Source organism: Pogoniulus pusillus, chromosome 2 (assembly GCF_015220805.1).
Source record: "Pogoniulus pusillus isolate bPogPus1 chromosome 2, bPogPus1.pri, whole genome shotgun sequence".
Taxonomy (NCBI): domain Eukaryota; kingdom Metazoa; phylum Chordata; class Aves; order Piciformes; family Lybiidae; genus Pogoniulus; species Pogoniulus pusillus.
This window is the reverse complement of record NC_087265.1, coordinates 5,728,480-5,744,547: the sequence shown is the minus strand read 5'-3', so window position 1 is coordinate 5,744,547 and position 16,068 is coordinate 5,728,480. Positions and strand designations below refer to the sequence as shown.

Genomic DNA, 16,068 nt, shown 5'->3' with positions numbered 1-16,068 from the left:
CCTGTGATTGTCATAAACCCTTTATGCTGAGCCTCCTATTCCTCACTTCAGTCATCAGTTCTTCAGTATCTTATTTAGTTCTGTGTTCAGTCACCTTTCTTACCTTTACTAATATAAAGTGATCTGTTAGTGCCTCTAATTGTCCTAAACCCTTTATCCTGAGCCTCCTGCTCATCCCTTCAGTCATCAGTTCTTCAATATCTTATTTAGTTCTGTGTTCAGTCACTTTTCTTACCTTTACTAATATAAAATGATCTGTTTGTGCCTGTGATTGTCATAAACCCTTTATCATGAGCCTCCTGTTCCTCACTTCAGTCATCAGTTCTTCAGTATCTTATTTAGTTCTGTGTTCAGTCACCTTTCTTACCTTTGCTAATGTGCCTCTGATTGTCATAAACCCTTTATGATGAGCCTCCTATTCCTCACTTCAGTCATCAGTTCTTCAATATCTTATTTAGTTCTGTGTTCAGTCACTTTTCTTACCTTTACTAATATAAAATGATCTGTTTGTGCCTGTGATTGTCATAAACCCTTTATCATGAGCCTCCTGTTCCTCACTTCAGTCATCAGTTCTTCAGTATCTTATTTAGTTCTGTGTTCAGTCACCTTTCTTACCTTTACTAATGTGCCTCTGATTGTCATAAACCCTTCATCCTGAGCCTCCTGCTCGTCACTTCAGTCATCAGTTCTTCAGTATCTTATTTAGTTCTGTGTTCAGTCACCTTTCTTACCTTTACTAATGTGCCTCTGATTGTCATAAAACCTTCATCCTGAGCCTCCTGCTCCTCACTTTAGTCATCAGTTCTTCAGTATCTTATTTCACTTCAGTTTTCAGGTGGCTGTGTCTTGAGAGCTCAGTTTTTTTTCCTCTGAGGACCCATTAGTTCTTTTTTTTTAACACATCAGTCCCAGTGCTCCAGATTTTCTGCATGCTTTCTAGAAGTATGATTTTGGTCCTGAAGAAGGTGAAATCCTTGCAGAAAGACTGATGAGGTGGTTCAGTGCTTGTTGTTTAGAGCAGGGGATGGGGGTTAGTAGCTTCTTTACTATCAAATACCTCTAAGGAAATGCTCATTGGTAAGGAGAAAATATTGCCCTGCTTGTTTCCAGTCCAGACAGAACAAAGACTACAGAGAAAAAAAACAGATAAATCCTCACAATTTCTTCTATTGATGTTTACTCTTAATGATGCTAACTATGGGATCCATTTAGATAAGCCAGAACTTTAATACTTTGAGCTTTCCTTGCACTCCTCAGTAATAGAATCGTAGAATCAGGCAGGGTTGGAAGGGACCACAAGGATCAGCCAGTTCCAACCCCCTGCCATGCCCAGGGACACCCTACCCTAGAGCAGGCTGCCCACAGCCTCAGCCAGCCTGGCCTGAAACACCTCCAGCCATGGGGCCTCAACCACCTCCCTGGGCAACCCATTCCAGCCTCTCACCACTCTCATGCTCAACAACTTCCTCCTCACGTCTGGTCTGAACCTCCCCACCTTCAGCTTTGCTCCATCCCCCCCAGTCCTGTCACTCTCTGATAGCCCAAAAAGTCCCTCCCCAGCATTTTTGTAGCCCCCTTCAGATCCTGGAAGGCCACAAGAAGGTCCCTTGGGAGCCTCCTCTTCTGAAGCCTGCACAGCCTCAACTCTTTCAGTCTGTGCTCACAGCAGAGCTGCTGCAGCCTCTGAGCATCCTCCTGGCCCTGCTCTGGACACACTCCAGCATCTCCACAGCCCTCTTGTCCCAGGGGCTCCAGAACTGGCTGCAGTACTCCAGGTGGGGTCTCAGCAGAGCAGAGTAGAGGAGGAGAGTCACCTCCCTGGCTCTGCTGGCCACACTTCCCCTGCTGCAGCCCAGGCTCTGGTTGGCTTTCTGGGCTGCAAGTGCACACTGCTGGCTCCTGTTGAGCTTCTCATCCACCAACACCCCCAGGTGCCTCTCCTCAGGGCTTCTCTGCAGCCATTCACTGCCCAGCCTGGATTTGTGCTTGGGTTTGCCTCAACCCAGATGCAGGACCTTGCACTTTCTTCATCTCTGTTAGCAAAATATACTAACTCCAAATTATTCCCAGTGGAACTATCCCCTTTGTAGGCTTGCAAGGAGGAATTAGCCTCTAGCTGCATATGCAGCAGTGGGATAGGACAAGTCATGATGGATGAAGAACTTAGCTTCATTTAATCTGTGAGCAAAACTAATTCCCCATCAATATATCAGTGCCTCCAGCCTAGATCTGATGGATTATTGTGGCTTTCAATGCTCTCTGCTTTATCTTGCTGCTGCTGTGGTTTGGAAGTGTTACTAAGCCTCTAGTGTGATCTAACTCCTAGTTATTAATTGTGTCACTGCTGTTTGTCATCAGTAGCATCCCTCTTCCTCTCTGATTCACACAGTCCATGGGATGTGCCTAACAGGATAAAGTATTTGATCTATTGCCATCTTCCACTGCTCTTATATCTTGAGGTGGTTTGGGAAGCTCTTCTTTTCTCCAAGAAGTATGTAAAACAGTTATTTTAAATACTCTTTGTCAGGGTTTGGGTTTTTTTTCTTGCCTCTTTGACACAAGGCATCTTTTATCTGTGTACAGCTCCCATCAAGTGACAAATTCTTCACCCCTGAGGGTCAGGACTTAGCTGTCTTTCACCAACGCAATTCTCTTGACTCTCTGTCAGTTGTTTTTCACAACGAGGTGATGTAACCTGAATGCAAAACTGCAGGTGGTGATACACAAATGCAAATGTAGATTGTCTTTCCACGTCAGGTCACCCCTGAAAATTGCTTTCATTCCAGTGGATGCCTTCGAGTTGCTCCTCTTGGAGTTCTTCTGCTTCCCATCAGCACGGAAGTAGGGTCTCTACCTTTTTCAGCCAGTAAAGATGAAGAACAGGTGTAATCCTTGGTTGTTGTTTTTTTTCAATGTAGGTGAAATACAAGGAGAATTTTGCCAAAGAGCTGGGTAAAAAGCCCAAATATGATTTGAAGGAGGCTAAAATCTACAAGACCATGAAAGATGCTCACAACATGGCTAGCGAGGTAGGTTTGCTTCTGCTTTTCCCTAAGGGAAGCTACAAGTTCCCACACAAAGGAGGTCTTTGGTAAAGAAATCCATGGATGCATTCAACTCAGTCTCCCAGCCTCCTCTCAAAGAATCACAGAATGCCAAGGACTGGAAGGGACCTCCAAAGCTCAGCCAGTCCAACCACCCTGCCAGAGCAGGAGCACCTACAGCAGGTCACACAGGAATGTGTCCAGGAGAGTTTTGAATATCTCCAGAGAGGGAGACTCCACAACCTCCCTGGGCAGCCTGCTCCAGGGTTCTGTCACCCTCACAGAGAAAAAAAAATCATCCTTATGTTTAAATGAAACTTCCTCTGCCTCAGCTTCCACCCAGTGCCCCTTGTGCTGTCACTGGGCATCACCCAGCAGAGCCTGGCTCCAGCCTCCTGCCACTCACCCTGCACATATTGATAAATATTGCTGAGGTCACCCCTCAGGCTGCTTCTCTCCAAGCAGCACAGCCCCAGCTCCTCAGTCTCTACTCATAAGAGAGATGTTCCATTCCCCTAATCATCTTTGTGGCTCTGTGCTGGACTTTCTCAAGCAGTTCTATGTCCCTCTTGAACTGGAGGGCTCAGAACTGTACACAGCACTCCAGATGCAGCCTTACCAGGGGCAGGAGAACCTCTCTCAACCTATTCACCACAGCCCTTCAAATACACCCCAGAATGTCATTGCCCCTCCTGAACAAGAGCACATTGCTGACTCATGGTCAACCTCCCATCCACTTAGGACTCCCAGCTCCTTATCCCCATGGCTGCCTTCCAACAGGTCAGTCCCCAACCTCCACTGATCCCTGGGGTTATTCTTTCCTTTGCTGATGTGGTTTGTCCTTCCTGCCCTGCAGGTGAAATACAAGGCAGATTTGAAGAAGCTTCACAAGCCTGTCACAGACATGTCTGAATCCCTGATCATGAACCACGTCCTGAGCACCAGCCAGCTGGCCAGTACCGTAAGCTCACTCAGCCCAGCTCCAGCTGCCTTTTTTCCCCCCATCACTATCCATCCCATTCCAAATTGATCTCTGCTAACTACTTCTGTAACACCTCCTCCCTCCCTTATTCCTGGGCCATCACCTGGTAGTGATCTCTTCCTCTTACTTTCTAATGAGCCTTTCCTAGTTAACAGCAACTTTGCCACATTTATCCTCTGGGAAGTGAGACCTTCATTAGCTGTCAGACTGCTAATATTTTAAACCCTCTAATGATTTTTGATGAGCTGATTCTTTATTACATTTTAACTGATTGTTTTACACTAACCACAACAAAAAACCCTCCATTTTCTTGTTGCTTTTTTTTTCTTACCACACTTAAAATTACTCTTTTTTTTTTGCTCTGTTTGGTTTCTTTTTAAACATTTCTGTTTAACATCCCCCTGCTGTAGATGTACAGACTTATGCTTAACAAATGAGCTGATAATATTACTGAGACAAGACAACAATCACTGTTGCCTGCTACAGCCTTTTGATATATTCACTGTTTTCTTCTTCTTCTTCTTCTTCTTTTTTTTTATAACTTATTTTAATCCTGGCTTTGGGGGAGAAGAAAATTCTTCTTTGCATTCAAAATGGTCCAAAAAACCTCACAAATACCCAATCAAAACCAAAAACCTTCACCTACCTTTTGAGAAGTGATATCTTATGCTGGGTCTTAAACTTCTTTGTTTTTTCTTTTGCTGCTTCTTTCTAATTTCTCTTTGATATTCCATTGAGGTGTTGGCATTGATTGGACCTAAGAAGTAAATTTGCTGAAGGATTATTTGCTTTTTCTTGTTTTGTTTGGGTTTTTTTTTTTGATTGAGATGATTTTTGACACCTTCCCTTCAGTACCAGTACAAGAAGCAGTATGAGAAGAGTAAGGGTCACTACCATGTGGTGCCAGATAATCTTGAGCAGGTTCATCTAAGGGAGGCATCAGAACTACAGAGCCACGTAAGTTGGTTGTGTGTTTCTCCTTTATCCCACTCACCCAGCCCCACTCTCCAGCACTGGAGTGACCCTAGCAAATTCTCCACTATTTAACAACCTCTCTGCCCATCTGCTTTATAAACACCTCAGTAAACAAGTCCATGAGAAGCATTTGCATCTCTGTGACTTTAGAGTGCACATAAAATACCTCTGTGACTTCTTCACTCCAGAGCAGGTCCCCAGGTGGCTTATGCCTGTCGTACATGGATCTCTTTGCACAACAGAATATATTCATCAGGGTGACTTCCTTTAGACTAAAAGGACCTTGGAATCCTGTGCACAACAGAATATATTCCTCAGGGTGACTTCCTTTAGACAAAAAAGACCCTGGAATCCTGTGCACAACAGAATATATTCCTCAGGGTGACTTCCTTTAGACAAAAAGGACCCTGGAATCCTGTGCACAACAGAATATATTCATCAGGGTGACTTCCTTTAGACAAAAAGGACCCTGGAATCCTGTGCACAACAGAATATATTCATCAGGGTGACTTCCTTTAGACAAAATGCACCTTGGAATCCTGTGCACAACAGAATGTATTCATCAGGGTGACTTCCTTTAGACAAAATGCACCTTGGAATCCTGTGCACAACAGAATATATTCCTCAGGGTGACTTCCTTTAGACAAAAAGGACCCTGGAATCCTGTGCACAACAGAATATATTCATCAGGGTGACTTCCTTTAGACAAAAAGCACCTTGGAATCACAGGAACTGGAAGGACTTATTGCTGACAGTATATTTTCAACTGCTTTATCCATTCTATCCTCAAGGACACCTCTTGTCACCCTTATTCTGCAAACCAAAATGGCTTTAACCAAAACAATACCTACTGCTGCTATTAAATGTGCCTGGTACTTTCCCCTCTGGAATACAGCAAATGATGAATCATTCCAGGCAAACTCATACTCTGATTTGGTCTCTAATTCTCCCTCTTCCAGGTTCTATTCCAAGTAAACAAGGGAAAAATACTCTCATAACACAGATTTATTGCTCTGCTGCCTGACATGGAGAGCAAAAAGGTTTCACAGGATAGACAATTGTTAAGCACTTTGCAGTTAAAGTCACTACTTGCTGCCCCACTCTGAGGTCAGGATCTGTCTCAGCCAACACCAGGTCATTACCTCATGCAGCAGGCTGGAAATTGGTGCCTTATAGGCTGGATGCCATAACTTAAAGCAAGAATATATTCTTCTTTGTGGACGTTTAGCTTCCTGGATTCCCCTGCACAGAATTAGATAGCAAGTGGCTAAATTGCATCTTTTCAGTCCCTCCTGCTAACACACTCCAGTGATCTGCTAACATGTAACTGGCTGAACTCATGAGCAGCCTTCAAGTTACCTTTCTACAGCTACCTACTTTCTTCCTTGTGCTCAGTAAATTCCTCACACCTGAGCTGACACTGCAAGAGGAAATTAATGAGTAGAATTTTAGGTAACACACGTTTTGCTACAAGCCTGACCCTTGGTTTTACATCTTATGGTCAGTAATATGGATTTGATGAAGGTGAACACTATTAGATATTCACTTTTTTGCCATGGATCATAGAATCATAGAATGCTTTGGGTTGGAAGGGACCTCTAGAGGTCATCCAGTCCAACCCAGCCCTTCCAACTGTTGAGCAAAGTAGGCACACAGTAGTTAAGGAGTTGTTTCTTTAGTTATTTAGGAGGGTAACTTTTGGGTTAGTTAAGGAGTTGGCTCTTTGACTATTTAGGAGGATAACTTTTTGGTTAGTTAAGGAGTTGTTTCTTTAGTTATTTAGGAGGGTAACTTTTGGGTTAGTTAAGGAGTTGGCTCTTTGGTTATTTAGGGGGTAACCTTTTGGTTGGTGCAGGAGTTGGCTCTTTGGTTATTTAGGGGGTAACCTTTTGGTTAGTTAAGGAATTGGCTCTTTGATTATTTAGGGGATAACCTTTTGGTTAGTTAAGGAGTTGGCTCTTTGGTTATTTAGGAGGATAACCTTTTGGTTAGTTAAGTAGTTGGCTCTGATTATTTAGGAGGATAGCCTTTTGGGTTAGTTAAGGAGTTGGCTCTTTGATTATTTAGGGGGTAACCTTTTGTTTGGTGCAGGAGTTGGCTCTTTGATTATTTAGGGGGTAACCTTTTGATTAGTTAAGGAGTTGGCTCTGATTATTTAGGAGGGTAACTTTTGGGTTAGTTAAGGAGTTGGTTCTTTGATTATTTGGCAGGGTAACCTTTTAGTTAGTTAAGGAGTTGGCTCTGACTCTTTAGGAGGGTAACCTTTTGGTCAGTTAAGAAGTTGGCTCTGATTATTTAGGAGGGTAACCTTTTGGGTTAGTTAAGGAGTTGGCTCTTTGGTTATTTAGGGGGTAACCTTTTGGTCAGTTAAGAAGTTGGCTCTGATTATTTAGGAGGGTAACCTTTTGGGTTAGTTAAGGAGTTGGCTCTTTGATTATTTAGGAGGGTAACTTTTGGTTAGTTAGGGAGTTGATTCTTTGATTACTTAGGAAGGTAACTTTTTATTTTGTCCTTCTCAGGTGAAGTACAAAGAAAAGTACGAGAAGGAAAAAGGAAAACCTATGCTGGACTTCGAAACTCCAACATACCTAACTGCAAAGGAATCTCAGCTCATGCAGAGTGAGGTATGGTTAACATCAGTGCTAAGAGACTAAAGAAGCCTTTGAATTTATGTTTTGGTAGTTAACTTTGCACAGTGATTTAGTTCAGCAATCCCAGTTGCATCTTGTGCATGCCGATAGGCTGGAAAATGATAGCTGTGTCACATTTGTTTCTGTCAGTTATGAAATACCATGTTTAAAATCCAGAAAGCTTTCTTGTGTCTATATTATCTGTCAGTTTTCAGTGGGAAGCTGTCACTAAAAGAAGCTTAAGCAAGTCTTGGGATCAAATATGTCTCACTTAAAGCTTTTGCACAGGAATGTAGCCTGTGTCTTGTTATCACAGCCCATCAAAAGTAGCCTGGATATTCTTTTCACCTCAGAAATCTCTTTATGAGGCATCCATTTATTTCCTGCTTGTCTCTACTGTCACATTGTTCTTCACTGACCTGTCATTCTATTTCCTCAAGCAGGCTTTTTTTCCCCTTTCTGTTTATTTGAAGCATAATCTTGTCCTGTCACAGATGAAAAACTGCTGTATTGAGACATGAATCATCACGAGTCCACTGAATGTTTTCTCTGCATAAAATATATGTACCTAAGTAGCAAAATATCTTTAAAAGAAGGCAGAATCAGGTCCTATTTCCACTGAATGTAATGAGCTGTTTCATGGCCTTCAGCAGAAACAGGATTTAATACCTGAGGTGCCCAAGGCACCGACTGCAGCAGGTTGTCATCGTGATGTTAGCCCAAGAGCACTGCTCCATCCTCCCAGCAGGTTTTTCCACCTCATCAATGTAATAAATCTTTTGCTATTTTGCTTTTTGTCTTCTTGCTCTCATTAGAAAGAATATAAGAAGGACTTTGAAGAGTCCATTAAGGGCAGGAACCTTACTGGCTTGGAGATTACACCATCCTTGTTACATGTCAAATATGCAACCAAAATAGCAAGCGAGGTAGCAGTTATTCCGTGCTTCTTGCCTCTGTCAAGCCAAATAATTCCACTAAGTATCCTCAGCAGCATTTTCTTCTTCACCACTTCCCTTTTCCTAACCATTCCCCATCAAGCATGTTCACATCCATTCTGTGTTGTGCTCCGGTTTGTCGTGGTCGTTCTTTCATTGTCTGTTAACTGTGTTCCTATTTGACTCAGTCATCCCTTTCTGACATCCCTCAGCTTAACTGTTCCATAGCAAGGTGTGCGTGCCTTTGGAATTTCTCTTGAACAATAATTACTCTCTGGCAGTTCTTCTATAACCCTTGACAATATTCTTTGGTGTTTGGGGGAAAAAAATTCCTTTTTCTTTGGGAATTTTTTCCTTTCCTTTCCTTCCTTCTTTCTTTCTTTCCTTTCTTTCCTTTCTTTCTTTCCTTTCTTTCCCTTCTTTCTTTCCTTTCTTTCCCTTCCTTCCTCTCCTTTCCTTCCCTTCTTTCTTTCCTTTCTTTCCCTTCCTTCCTCTCCTTTCCTTTCCTTTCCTTTCCTCTCCTTTCCTTTCCTTTCCTTTCCTCTCCTTTCCTTTCCTCTCCTTTCCTTTCCTTTCCTTTCCTTTCCTTTCCTCTCCTCTCCTCTCCTCTCCTCTCCTCTCCTCTCCTCTCCTCTCCTCTCCTCTCCTCTCCTCTCCTCTCCTCTCCTCTCCTCTCCTCTCCTCTCCTCTCCTCTCCTCTCCTCTCCTCTCCTCTCCTCTCCTCTCCTCTCCTCTCCTCTCCTCTCCTCTCCTCTCCTCTCCTCTCCTCTCCTCTCCTCTCCTCTCCTCTCCTCTCCTCTCCTCTCCTCTCCTCTCCTCTCCTCTCCTCTCCTCTCCTCTCCTCTCCTCTCCTCTCCTCTCCTCTCCTCTCCTCTCCTCTCCTCTCCTCTCCTCTCCTCTCCTCTCCTCTCCTCTCCTCTCCTCTCCTCTCCTCTCCTCTCCTCTCCTCTCCTCTCCTCTCCTCTCCTCTCCTCTCCTCTCCTCTCCTCTCCTCTCCTCTCCTCTCCTCTCCTCTCCTCTCCTCTCCTCTCCTCTCCTCTCCTCTCCTCTCCTCTCCTCTCCTCTCCTCTCCTCTCCTCTCCTCTCCTCTCCTCTCCTCTCCTCTCCTCTCCTCTCCTCTCCTCTCCTCTCCTCTCCTCTCCTCTCCTCTCCTCTCCTCTCCTCTCCTCTCCTCTCCTCTCCTCTCCTCTCCTCTCCTCTCCTCTCCTCTCCTCTCCTCTCCTCTCCTCTCCTCTCCTCTCCTCTCCTCTCCTCTCCTCTCCTCTCCTCTCCTCTCCTCTCCTCTCCTCTCCTCTCCTCTCCTCTCCTCTCCTCTCCTCTCCTCTCCTCTCCTCTCCTCTCCTCTCCTCTCCTCTCCTCTCCTCTCCTCTCCTCTCCTCTCCTCTCCTCTCCTCTCCTCTCCTCTCCTCTCCTCTCCTCTCCTCTCCTCTCCTCTCCTCTCCTCTCCTCTCCTCTCCTCTCCTCTCCTCTCCTCTCCTCTCCTCTCCTCTCCTCTCCTCTCCTCTCCTCTCCTCTCCTCTCCTCTCCTCTCCTCTCCTCTCCTCTCCTCTCCTCTCCTCTCCTCTCCTCTCCTCTCCTCTCCTTCTGCAGAATGCAAAACTTTGTTTAGTTTGGCTTTGCAGCTTTTGTGTTCTTTCTTCTGCAGAAAGAGTACAGGAAGGATCTGGAAGAAGGTGTCAAAGGTAAAGGACTAACAGCTTTAGAGGAGACTCCAGATATGTTAAGAGCCAAGAATGCAACTCAAATCCTCAATGAGGTATGTCACAGAATCAGAGTATTATAGGGGTTGGAAGGGAGCTGTGGAGATCATTGAGTCTAACCCCTCTGTCAAGGCAGGGTCACCTGGAGAAGGTCATGCAGGAATACATCCAGGAGGCTTTTGATGGTCTCCAGAGGTGGAAACTCCAACACCTCTCTGGTGCCTGCTCCAGGACTCTGTCAACCTCAAATTTAAGGAGCTCCTCCTCATGTTTAGATGAGAGTTTCTTATGGTTCAGTTTGTGTTCATTACCCTTGTTCTGTCACTGGGCACCACAGGTCCCATCCTCCTGACCCCCAACCTTTAAGCATTAATCAGCATTGATGAGATTCCCTCCTCAGTCTTCTCTTTGCCAAACTAAAAACCCCAATTCTCTCTTTCTTCCCTCACAAGAAAGATGTTTCAGTCCCCTCAGCATCTTTGTAGTCCTTTTGCTGTACCCTCTCCAACAAGTCCCTGCCCTTCCTGAACTAAGGAGCCTAGAACTGGACCCAGTACTCCAGCTGTGACCTCACCAGGGCAGAGTAGAAAAGGAGAACATCTCTGGACCTGCTGGTTACACTTTTCCTGATGCACCTCAGGATGCCATTGTTCTTCTTGGCCTCAGGGGCACATTGCTGGCTCATGGTCATCCTGCTGTCCACCAGGGCTCCCAGGTGGTTTTCCCCAGAGCTGCTCTCCAGCAGATCAGCCTCCAGCTTGTCCTGATCCATGGAGTTGTGTCAAAAGTTATTGGGAAAACACCTGAGAGGATATAAAAGCCTGCAGCTGTTCAATGCTGTGCAGCACCTGTCTGAGCTTTGTCATTCCCTGAAGCAGGCTGAAAACTGAAAAAGATGAACATTTTAATGTTGTTTATGGTTTTGCTGCCTAACAAAATACCCTTAAAGTGAAGACCTTTACTGACAAAAGCATTTTGTGCTTAGAGGTTTTGAGTTCTTCCAAGAGCTTGGTTATTATTACCAGGCTAAATTCAGTAGGGTTGGCACAGAGAGATAGGAATGATATTGATTCACACAAGAGAAACATTTTAGGCCTTGGTGGTGGAAGATCTCTTTGGAAAGAGTGGCTGCTGCAATGCTGAGTTTTTAAAGATGATATTAATCCCCAAATGACACAATTTGTGTGTCTAATTGTGAGCTGATGTAAGCAGTGTCCATATTTGCTGGTGTGGTCCTGAAACCACCTGAAGCTGGCGTTGCAGTCACTTTGTCAAAGTATCTATTTGCTTTCTTCATCTGCAGAAAGAGTACAAAAAAGCCTTGGAATTAGAAATCAAAGGCAAAGGTCTGACAGAACTGGCTATGGAGACACCAGATTTTGTGAGAGCAAAGAATGCCACTGACATTGCTAGCCAGGTCTGTATGAATATCATCATCTGATGTCCTCTCTAAAGGAGCATTTGTTAATGTTCATTTGCTGTTTAGATTGAATGAAAACTCCTGTCCACCTATGATTTAGGCACCTAAATGTGACCTTTCCTCCCAACAGATCAAATACAAGCAGCTGGCAGAAATGGAGAAAGCCAACTTCACCAGTGTGGTGGATACTCCAGAGATTGTTCATGCCCAGCAGGTCAAGGACCTCTCCAGCCAGGTATCTTGAGAAAAGCCACGAAATCGTTATTCATGTGGCAGCCTCAAGTGGATCACAGAATCCCAGCATGGTGGGGGCTGGAAGGGACCTCTGGAGATCATCTACTCCAACCTCCCTGCTAAAGCAGGGGCACCCACAGCAGCTTGCCCAGCATCACGATGCCCAGCTGCAATTGGAAGCTCTCCAGACAAGGAGACTCCACAACCTCTCTGGGCAGCCTGCTCCAGGCCTCCAGCACACTCACACCAAACAACTTTCTCCTCGTCTTCAGATGGAGCCTCCTGGCTTCCAGTTTGTGCTTATTGCCCCTCACCCTGGCACTGAGAGGAGTTTGGATGCTAATCTGGAGCACCTAAAAACCTGTCCTAACAATCAGCAGACAGCCCAGAAAAACAAACCTCTCTAGAGCTGTCACCTCTTACACTGAATTCCCTTTCAATATAGAAATAAGTCAATTTCTAGACTGAATCAACAATTTCTGTTGCTTTTGCAATACCAATTTTGTTCTAAGTAGATTTAATTTTCCTACTCCTTAATAACTTTACTGTTTGAAATAAATCTTACACAGAGGTACAATCTGAATTTATAACCAAGTAGTACTCACATTTCATTAAATCACAGAAAGGAACTTAAGGATCATCCAGTTCCAACCTCCCCTGCCATGGGCAGGGACAGCTTCCACTAGCCCAGGTTGCTCAAGGCCTTGGAGACCTCTAGGGATGGAGCATCAACAACCTCCCTGGGCATAGAATCATAGAATCAGTCAGAGTTGGAAGGGACCACAAGGATCAGCCAGTTCCAACCTCACCGCCATGGGCAGGGACACCCTACCCTAGAGCAGGCTGCCCAGAGCCTCATCCATGCTGGTCTTGAACACCTCCAGGGACAGGGCCTCAACCACATCCCTGGGCAACCCATTCCAGCCTCTCACCACTCTCATGCTGAACTTCCTCCTCACAGCCAGTCTGACTCTCCCCACCTCCAGCTTTGCTTCATTCCCCCCAGTCCTGTCACTCTCAGCCTAAAAAGTCCCCCCCCATTTTTTTTGTGGCCCCTTTCAGATGCTGGAAGGCCACAAGAAGGTCACCTGGGAGCCTTCCCCAGCCTGCACAGCCCCAACTCTTTCAGTCTGTGCTCACAGCAGAGCTGCTGCAGCCTCTGAGCATCCTCCTGGCCCTGCTCTGGGCACACTCCAGCATCTCCACATCCCTCTTGTAGTAGGGACTGCAGAACTGGCTGCAGTACTGCAGGTGGGATCTCAGCAGAGCAGAGGGGCAGTTTCCCTAAGGATGGGCATCATGTAACAAAGGCCAGTGCCAGAATGTTTTGTATTAGTGAGATCTTCTATTTTGTATTTCCCATCAGAAAAAGTACAAGGAAGATGCAGAAAAGACCATGCCATACTATGTGCCCGTGGCAGACACTCCAGAAATGCAGAGAGTCCGGGAGAACCAGAAGAACTTTAGCACAGTAAGTAGAGAAATAATAAACACCATCAGTTAAAAAAAAAAACCAACCAGCTTTTTTTCATTTCACAAGATCCCAAAATCACACTCTCATCCCTGCTAGGCTGCCTTTATATCCTCAGGGTATCTGCAGTTACAGGTTTTGCTATGTCTGTAGTAGCCCTGTTAGGTGTTATTCACGTACTTAGACTGCATCATGTTGGGAGGCAGCCTCAAAGCTCATCTTGCCCAACTCCCCTGCAGTCAGCAGGGATACCTCCAACTGCATTATCATAGAATCAAGCAGGTTGGAAGAGACCTCCAAGCTCAGCCAGTCCAACCTAGCACCCAGCCCTGTCCAGTCAACCAGACCATGGCAGTAAGTGCCCCAGCCAGGCTTTGCTTCAACACCTCCAGGGATGGTGACTCCACCACCTCCCTGGGCAGCCCATTCCAATGCCAATCACTCTCTCTGACAACAACTTCCTCCTAACATCCAGCCTAGACCTCCCCTGCCACAACTTGAGACTGTGTCCCCTTGTTCTGTTGCTGCTTGCCTGGCAGAAGAGCCCAACCCCACCTGGCTACAGCCTCCCTTCAGGTAGCTGCAGACAGCAATGAGGTCTGCCCTGAGCCTCCTCTTCTGCAGGCTGCACACCCCCAGCTCCCTCAAGCCTCTCCTCACAGGGCTGTGCTCCAGGCCCCTCCCCAACTTTGTTGCCCTTCTCTGGACACCTTCCAGTATTTCAGCATCTCTCTTGACTCGAGGAGCCCAGAACTGGACACAGCACTCAAGGTGTGGCCTGAGCAGTGCTGAGTACAGGGGCAGAAGAACCTCCCGTGTCCTGCTGGCCACACTGCTCCTGAGCCAGGCCAGGATGCCATTGGCTCTCTTGGCCACCTGGGCATGGGGGGAAAAAAATCAATTCTTTTCAAGTAGATCTCCTGAGGAGTTGATTTTAGCACCACTCTTAGTGAGATCAAGGACACCACTCTTAGTAAGATCAAGCTGTGCCATAAAATACTCCCATTTAAATTAGTTAACAGGAGATCCTTACCTCGATTCATTACAATATCCTGAGAAGTTCCAGGTTGCATCTAAACCATTTGAGTCTCGACAATGAAGGTTAAGGACTTCACCATTTGACTTTTTAACTTTCCCAACAGCTTCAGTACCAGTGGGACCTCCAGAACAGCAAAGGCAAAGTCACAGTTGTGCAAGACACACCAGAAATGCTGCGTGTGAAAGAAAACCAGAAGAACTTCAGCTCGGTAGGGACATTTTCTGCTTTCTCAGTTAGAAAACCAAATAAATCACAGTTTAATATGTGGAAGAGCCAAAAAAGAGTTCTTTTATTACAGCTGTTTGTGCTCTTGATCTACTTTGATGCCTCTAAGAGCTTTTTCAAACAAAATTCATTTTATTCTAAGTAGATTTAGTTGGGTTTTCCTACCCCTTTTTATCTGCTGGTTTTTTGCCACCCCTTTTTCTATCTGCTCCTTTTTGCTACCCCTTTTTATCTGCTGGCTTTTGCCACCCCTTTTTCTATCTGCTCCCTTTTGCTGCCCCTTTTTCTCTGCTGGCTTTTGCCACCCCTTTTTCTATCTGCTCCCTTTTGCTGCCTCTTTTTCTCTGCTGGCTTTTGCTACCCCTTTTTATCTGCTGTTTTTTTGCCACCCCTTTTTCTCTGCTCCCTTTTGCCACCCCTTTTTATCTGCTGTTTTTTTTGCCACCCCTTTTTCTGTCTGCTCCCTTTTTCTACCCCTTTTTATCTGCTGGCTTTTGCCCCCCTTTTTCTATCTGCTCCCTTTTGCCACCCCTTTTTCTCTGCTGGCTTTTGCTACCCCTTTTTATCTGCTGTTTTTTTGCCACCCCTTTTTCTATCTGCTCCCTTTTGCTACCCCTTTTTCTCTGGTGGATTTTGCTACCCCTTTTTCTCTGCTGGCTTTTGCTACTCCTTTTTCTCTGCTGTTTTTTTCCACCCATTTTTCTTCTTCTGTTTTTTTGCTATCCCTTATTCTCTGCTAGCTTTTGCTACCCCTTCTTCTCTGCTATTTTTTTGCTAGTCCTTTTTATCTCCTGTTTTTTGCCACCCCTTTTTCTGTCTGTTGGCTTTTGCTATCCCTTTTTCTCTGCTGGCTTTTGCTACCCCTTTTTCTCTGCTGTTTTTTTGCTGCCCCTTTTTCTCTGCTGGCTTTTGCTACCCCATATTCCCTGCTGGCTTTTGCTACCCCATATTCCCTGCTGGGTTTTTTTGCTACTCCTTTTTCTCTGCTGGCTTTTGCTACCTTTTTTTATCTGTTGGCTTTTGCTGCCCCATTTTTATATCTGTTGTCTTTTGCTACTCCTTTTTATCTGCTATTTTTTTGTTGAGTGCCCTGCTTGAACTCTCTCACATATACATAGCTGGAATGTAGTTTAAAACAATCAATCCTGTCCTTAAATTGCTGTTCCTGGTATTTTTTGTCCTGTTTCCATGCAAGTGTTGTACTCTTGTTGTGTTGCAACTGTTGTCTTACACTGAAAAGTGAAGTGCCTGCCTGAGTTGCTTCACCTTCTATACATTAGGATGAAGTGCCTCAAGCCTGCTCTCTCATTTGGTCACTAACACCATTAGCATAAAGAGCAATTGAGTGGAAAACATTTGTGTGAAACACAGTCACAGAATCATTAAGGTTGGAGAAGATCTCCAGGATAATAA

The 16,068-nt window shown here is 45.2% G+C and overlaps 1 protein-coding gene across 1 annotated transcript in view; it reads left to right on the top strand.

Moving 5' to 3' along the window:
* NEB (nebulin) overlaps positions 1 to 16,068 on the top strand; it is a 218,009-nt gene that overhangs the window by 171,019 nt on the left and 30,922 nt on the right. The window contains exons 116-125 of the mRNA XM_064154908.1: positions 2,919 to 3,029; positions 3,901 to 4,005; positions 4,879 to 4,983; positions 7,521 to 7,625; positions 8,447 to 8,557; positions 10,212 to 10,322; positions 11,570 to 11,683; positions 11,817 to 11,921; positions 13,287 to 13,391; positions 14,534 to 14,638. Of these exons, the coding sequence (XP_064010978.1) occupies positions 2,919 to 3,029; positions 3,901 to 4,005; positions 4,879 to 4,983; positions 7,521 to 7,625; positions 8,447 to 8,557; positions 10,212 to 10,322; positions 11,570 to 11,683; positions 11,817 to 11,921; positions 13,287 to 13,391; positions 14,534 to 14,638 (1,077 nt within the window). The remainder of the gene's footprint in view (positions 1 to 2,918; positions 3,030 to 3,900; positions 4,006 to 4,878; positions 4,984 to 7,520; positions 7,626 to 8,446; positions 8,558 to 10,211; positions 10,323 to 11,569; positions 11,684 to 11,816; positions 11,922 to 13,286; positions 13,392 to 14,533; positions 14,639 to 16,068) is intronic.